Source organism: Sitophilus oryzae, unplaced genomic scaffold, assembly GCF_002938485.1.
Source record: "Sitophilus oryzae breed Bouriz unplaced genomic scaffold, Soryzae_2.0 scaffold_1442_pilon_pilon, whole genome shotgun sequence".
NCBI classification, from domain to species: domain Eukaryota; kingdom Metazoa; phylum Arthropoda; class Insecta; order Coleoptera; family Curculionidae; genus Sitophilus; species Sitophilus oryzae.
Window position 1 is genome coordinate 2,511,049 of NW_022146107.1, and position 6,473 is coordinate 2,517,521.

The 6,473-nt window shown below is 33.9% G+C and overlaps 2 protein-coding genes across 3 annotated transcripts; one reads left to right on the forward strand and one right to left on the reverse strand.

The window, feature by feature from the left end:
- The first annotated feature begins 2,595 nt into the window (after positions 1–2,595).
- On the forward strand, positions 2,596–4,356 carry LOC115877049. 2 transcript variants are annotated; one of them, XM_030893118.1, is made up of 5 exons: positions 2,596–2,686; positions 2,747–3,076; positions 3,168–3,392; positions 3,449–3,990; positions 4,046–4,356. In XM_030893118.1, exons 2-5 carry the CDS (start codon positions 2,754–2,756, stop codon positions 4,327–4,329), a joined length of 1,374 nt encoding a protein of 457 aa, XP_030748978.1. In that variant the 5' UTR covers positions 2,596–2,686; positions 2,747–2,753; the 3' UTR covers positions 4,330–4,356. The 2 variants fall into 2 exon arrangements, with proteins under 2 accessions (XP_030748978.1, XP_030748977.1); XM_030893117.1 differs by lacking the exon at positions 2,596–2,686 and having other exon boundaries at positions 2,690–3,076.
- On the reverse strand, positions 2,735–6,214 carry LOC115877048. Its single transcript, XM_030893116.1, has 2 exons — positions 5,931–6,214; positions 2,735–5,816 (listed from the first exon to the last, which is right to left on the reverse strand). The coding sequence occupies exons 1-2, from the start codon at positions 6,181–6,183 to the stop codon at positions 4,585–4,587; spliced, it is 1,485 nt and encodes a 494-aa protein (XP_030748976.1). The 5' UTR covers positions 6,184–6,214; the 3' UTR covers positions 2,735–4,584.
- Between the last annotated feature and the right edge of the window lie 259 nt (positions 6,215–6,473).

Below are 6,473 nucleotides of genomic sequence, written 5' to 3' on the forward strand. Positions count from 1 at the left end.
CAAATATTCACCCATTGGAACGTCAGAAAACAGTCAGGTTTCTTAGTTTATCGGTGGAAGACACTCTTTCATGGGAGGCCCATTGTACTGAATTGTCATCACAACTGGACAGACTTTGCTATGCCATGAGAAATATAAGGATGGTGCTGGGATTGAGTTAGTTAATGTCTGTATACCATGCAATGCCATTATACACTCAAAGATTCTGTACGGTATCCAGTTCAGTTTTTTTCATCACATGCGCGTTGGGTATTCATGTCAGAAGCAAATTGTTATGGTGCGTCCAGACTCCAGACCTGAGGCGTCGAGTGCGAGACGAGTGCGAGACATTCCAAATTCGCTAAGTGTGGACGGGTCTCGAAAGAGCCTCGCGAGCGCCTCGCGAGACAACCCACGGAAAGTCGTTGCTATCCGTCCCCCGTCGGTTTTTCTACGGCCGATCAAAGAAAGCTCGCGGCCAAGTCTGGACGTGATTTTGGTAGGCTCGCTCGACTGCGAGATCAGCGAGATATTAACTCTGATATTAGTGCATATTGAAATGGAGACTTGGACGGAAGAAGATCAGCTGAAATTCATCGATTTATATAAAGCAAAACCAATATTATGGAATCTAAAAGATAAAGAATATTTAAAAAAAACAATATGATGCGTGGGTAAATATTTCACAACATACAGGAAGGAGATTACTATAGGAAGTTTAATTATATTATTGAATCTTGTTACCTAGTAAATTAAATACACAGGGTGAGCTAACCATACAGTTCATTATTTCATTTGTTTTGAGAATTATTAGAAAGTGTTTTAGAATTATTAAAAAAATAGAAAACTGCCTGCAAAGGATGCAGCCCCTGTACGAACATTACTTCTGTGTCAAGAATCTGGGTGGATGACGGGTGATCTGTTTTTACTTTGGCTGAAACACTTTATAAAACACTCTCGTGCCTCCTTGGAAAATCGAGTTTTGTTGATTTTAGATGGCCACAGCAGCCACAAATATTACCCAGCACTAAAATATACAAAGGACAATGGCATAAGTTTAATGTGTTTGCCCCCTCATTGCACCCATCGAATTCAACCATTAGATGATACCTTCTTCTATGGTAAGGCAGCTACAACGGCAATAGCGTGTTCTGGATTTGCTCAAACTGGTATATTCCCATTGAGTCCAGACGTGTTTCCAGACCACCTGTTTATGCCTAGTTTGATAACGCCCACGTAACAGCCGAAGCTGCAGGTCCATCTAACAATACCGATCAAACTGCAGGTCCGTCTACCGATACCGATCAAACTGCAGATCCATCTGGCGATACCTATCAAACTGCAGGTCCGTCTAGCGATACTGATCAAACTGGAGATCCGGCCAAAAAAACAATTCCACTTTCAATGCTTTCTCCATTTCCAAAAAAACAAGAAACATCTACAGGAGCAAAAAAAGAAGAACACAGGAGTCTGGCGAGTTAACGAGCACTCCAAAAATAGAAGAAATTAAGGCGAAGTACGAAAATAAAATTGAGACAGAAAGAAGGTCAGAAAGAAAAAGGGTTACACGAAATCTTGTAAAAAGTGACAGTGAAGAAGAAACGGAGGCTTTATGGATGATGAAGATGATGCTTCCTGCATATATTGCAACGAATTATATAGCTTTTCAAAGTCTGGAGAAGGTTGGATTAGGTGCTAGCGATGCAAAATGTGGAGCCACACAGAATGTGCAGGTGTAAACAAACGAGTCAAGCAGTTTCTATGTGATTTTTTTCAAAGTTAAACTTAAACTATCATCATTACTATCACACATCATACTATCTAACTCTCATTGTCTTTAACAAAGTTAGACAACTACTAAAGTTTTCATTTATTATTTAGTCTATTTTTAGATTAAAATTAAAACTTTTTTGTGAAAAACAGTATTTTTTGTAGATAGCTTTTTTTAATAAGAATAAAAACTGCTATCCAATGTTAAACATTTCAATATATTAGATGCCGAAATTAGTGTAGGAATTTAATTTTTTAGGACGGAATTTTTGCCCAAAATCATTTGGGTATGTCATTTTAGGACAGTCTCCCCTATTTATTGGTTCTTTTAGGTCAAAAATCTGCAAGGCATGAATGGTATGTAAACCTGTTTTGTGTTATTTAATTACTGATTTGTGGTCAGTCCACTGTACTGAAGGGGGTCTAGGAATACACAACCTGCTGTTGAAAGGATTTCAACATCAACAGAGACTTTATTATTTATAAATCAAGATCAAACATTATTTATAAATCAAGATCATAATGATATTACTTCACTTTCAAAATAAGACTGAGTGAAAAATATTAACAGTTCGGAGCTTCACCAACTGGTATATTTGAGTGTATTCGTAGTTATTGTGATCGTGACTGCGTTGAACTGAAATATTTATTAGTGTGTAAAATACTAATGCTTTTTTATTGGGAATTCAAATTAAGATCGCAGCGCCACGGCGGTTATTGACAGAACTAGTTTCTGCCACATTATTTTCTAACCTCACTTTCGTTTGTTATTACGTCTGTGAATTTTGGTGTTTTTTTGCGTTTTTGTTACGATTTTTCATTATTTTTGCTTTCATTTATTGTTATTTTACTGTTATATTTTATTGTGATTTTGCTGTGATTCGTGTAAAGACTTTTAAATTGTATTTTTTGGAGTGGCTCAAAACCACATTGTTGGGTGAGTATGATATAAAATGATTGATTTCTATAATTTTCTTTTTATTTCTGTTGTTTGTAGAGTAAATATGGCTCAAATAACCCTTAGCCTTACTGAATATCTCAGTTACATTGGTTGTAATGCGAATTCAAGGGCAGTGGTTGAAGGAGAAGAGGTGGTTAATGCAGGCCATATAATCTTGTTTGGAAAAACTGCATTAACCAAGACTTTCCTGAAAGTGTGTGCTCTTTGCCTGCAAACTAGTGCCTTACAGTCAGATCCACATGAATTAAATGGGGAATTAACAATTTCCAATAGGTCTGCTTCAATTAAGCAAATGTACTGCACTTGTAAAGCCGGGGCTGGTGGACAATGCAAACATATTTCAGCTTTCCTAATACTGTTAACAAGGTAGGTTTTTTTTGTTATTATTGTCCAGTTTAGTTATAAATTTTATGTAAATTATGTTAGAATACTTATTTACTGTTGTTTATATTTCAAGGCAAAATCTGTTTGAGTTAGAGGATATTTCTCAAACTCAACTTGCATGTGCTTGGTCTGGCAGAAAAGGATTTGTACATAATAAATATAAGGCTATTCCTGTACTTGAAATGCCTTGCATCAGATCTAAAGTTGGTCTGGATGTAAGTTCAGATCTTCAAAAACAAAAATGTATATTTGAATTTTTTATCAAGAATTTACCAAACTGTGCTATTGCAAAACATTCGTAAGTATATGCAGTAATTAAAATTTTTTATATAACTATGATCATACATGTTTTAGAAAAGGACGTGTCAAGAATTTGGACAGTACTGTAAGCAGTACCAAATCAATCGATTTGGATGCAGTAGGCTGCAAAATTTTAAATAATGCTGCACAGTCCATCATATTAATGGAAATTGCTAGCGTGGAAGCTAATTTTATATCAAATTGCTGTGCAACACTATACCGTAGTATCTTGAATGAAGATCAAGATGAACTATTCACCCTTAAGCAAAATTCCCATGAGTGGCATGAAGCCAGAAAATATCGAATTACTGGCTCTAGGTGTTATGAGATCTACACCTATGGAGGAATGGACTGGGAAATGAAGAGTAAAAAGTACTTTTGCCCGAAATCTTTTACAAACAAATATGTAAAACATGGCCAAAAATACGAAAAACTTGCGAGAGAGTGTTTTATGTCAAAAACAGGATATGACGTAATTGAATGTGGAATGATAACATCACCAGAAAACAAATGGTTGGGCTTTTCTCCAGATGGTATGGTAGTGAATTCTGAGGGAAAGCCAGTTGCATTATTGGAAATTAAATGTTTATTCTTAGGTAAGTCCTCAAATACCTTTTTTAAACAAATAACAAAAAATGCAAAATATTTCAGGTGCAACAATGTCTATTGAAGAGTGTCTAGGATCAAGCACCTTCATCATAAATTCAAATGGGAAATATACACTTAAGAAAAAACACCAATATTATGGTCAAATTCAATTAGGAATGAGCATATTGAACTTAGAAAAATGTTTTTTATGTTTATATGCATCTTATGATGACAGTTGTGTAATATTAGAGGTGGAAAATGATTATAAATTTTCCAAAACAATGTTGGAGAAAATTAAAAACAATTATTTTAATAAAATGATACATTCAATATGTGAGATGAAATAAATGGCCAATGTCTCAGTCTTTAATGGAGTAATTTTGTTTAATTTTTAAAACCAATGAACCCCTTGTGTAACCCATCCCGTGAAGTCATAATAATGATCAAATTAAATCAAACCATGTCGTAAACAATGCAAAAAATAATACAAAAATACATGTACTTTCGTGAAAAAAAAACTATAAAAATATAAAAAAATATGTACCTACAACCACAACCTAGTCCTAAAAAAAATTAACTACATATTGAAGCATAACCAATCCTTATAAAAATCTTTCATCAGATAGTATAGGAGCTGACAGATTAGTTATTCCACAAATAATTGTAAATATTTCATCAATTTTTGAAACTAATGACCACTGCAACTTTCCACTAATAATGTTAAAGATTTTTAACCTCTGATTAGACCTTTCAATATGCACTCGTGCTGCAGCAATTTCTTTATTACAAATAGCTTCTTCAACTGTAAGTTGCTTTTTGTTTCGTAAAAATGGTGGTCTTATTAAGTTAATTTTATACATAGCACATAAATTGTCAATCAGAAAACCTTTGTCAACCATGATTGAATCTCTATTAGGTGTTAACAATTTAATTAGGTCACTTTCCTCAAAAATTAATTTATCGGATGCTCTTCCACCATAAGATTTACTGATGAAAGTTATTATCCCCCCAGGAGACACCCCAGTCATAAACTTGACAGTTGTAGATTTTTTATATTGGGAATAAAACTTAATTCTACAACACAAGCAGCTTGGTTTTTGAATAAAGATTTCTGTACAATCTAAAACAACTCGACAATTCTTAAAAGATTCAAAACATTTTGGCAAATTTTTTGAGATTTCTTCTTCAGAAGGAAAATAAATACATGATTTAAACACTTGACTTAGAATTGTTAAAAAATCAAAAAAATATGTTTTGCACAGCTGACCAGATATATTAAATAGTGCACCCAAAGTAATATAACTTAAGTCCAATTTTAATTTTGCCATTGTTAAAAGAACTCTCTCTCGCACATCTAGACGATGTGATCTTGTATCAATTGTAAATTTTTTTTTTACTATTTCCACAATACATTCTAGAATTTGAAAATTATTAATGCCTGTAAAACTTCTTAATGCAGAATCGGTTTTTAGTAAATCACTCAGTGTGTTGATTTTAGGTGTGTCCACTTGCACTTCTGAATCTCGCACAGTCACTTTCCTGTTTTGTAAAAGCACACTATCTACTTCCTTATCACTAACATCTGGTGTAGATTTCAGCAAATCTATTAAGCTACCTGCTTCATCATCTTGGTCATCTTCATTGGAGTCCTCATTTGTGCTCGTACATAAATCAGTTTCGTTTTGATTGGACAATTTTCTCTTTTTGTATCTAGAAGCACGATCAGATGATGATGTTGCAGTTGCAGATTTTGCTGAACTAACTGTAGAAATGGGAAGATTTTGAGAAGGTACTGCAGTCTTTTTGAGAACTCTACCCCTTTGTGTGGTTAACCCTGCAATAGAAAAGAAACAAACTAAATTAACATTTAAATTTTGTCACTTCAATAAAGAATATTTTTAAAATTAAAATTTAAATGAAATCACTCATTATTATACTTAGTATTTACCTTTGTTAAAATAATCATCCTTGACAAAATGAAGAGAGCACACTTTCATAGTTTCGGAAACTTGCTTGCCAATTTTAAGTTTCAATATCCAAGCTTTTCTTTGATCCATTAAACACTTTCCCATCTTATTTTCGACATAAACTTTCCTAGCATCCTTTTTGGGAAATCTGTGAAAGCTTAATTCTCCTTCAGGGTCTTTTTTGGCCCAGGATTTGCACTGTGGCACACAACAAAAATTGTTATTGAACGCCATGCTTTGGTACACTGGTTCACTGGTCGTTTCTCCTTTTTTACCGACTTCAAAAAAAAAAGAGGAGGTTATACGTTCGACGCGTATTTTTTATTTCTAATCCTAACACAACACGCGATAACAGAAAAACAAATATAATTTTGAAAAAGACACAAAATGAGTGTAAACATTAGATAAACAATCGATATAAAAGTAAGGTTAGGAAATAATGTGGCAGAAACCAGTTGATTTTAGAGCCACCAGAGGGCGTATCGCTTCTCTTGAATTCCCAATATCCAACCGATTTTTTAACC

Coding starts and splice junctions, on each gene's coding strand:
- LOC115877049 (XM_030893117.1), top strand. CDS start 2,703: ATGATTGATTTCTATAATTTTCTTTTTATTTCTGTTGTTTGTAGAGTA. Junction 3,077..3,167: donor TTCCTAATACTGTTAACAAG/GTAGGTTTTTTT, acceptor TTATATTTCAAG/GCAAAATCTGTTTGAGTTAG. Junction 3,393..3,448: donor TGTGCTATTGCAAAACATTC/GTAAGTATATGC, acceptor TACATGTTTTAG/AAAAGGACGTGTCAAGAATT.
- LOC115877048 (XM_030893116.1), bottom strand. CDS start 6,183: ATGGCGTTCAATAACAATTTTTGTTGTGTGCCACAGTGCAAATCCTGG. Junction 5,817..5,930: donor GGATGATTATTTTAACAAAG/GTAAATACTAAG, acceptor TTTCTATTGCAG/GGTTAACCACACAAAGGGGT.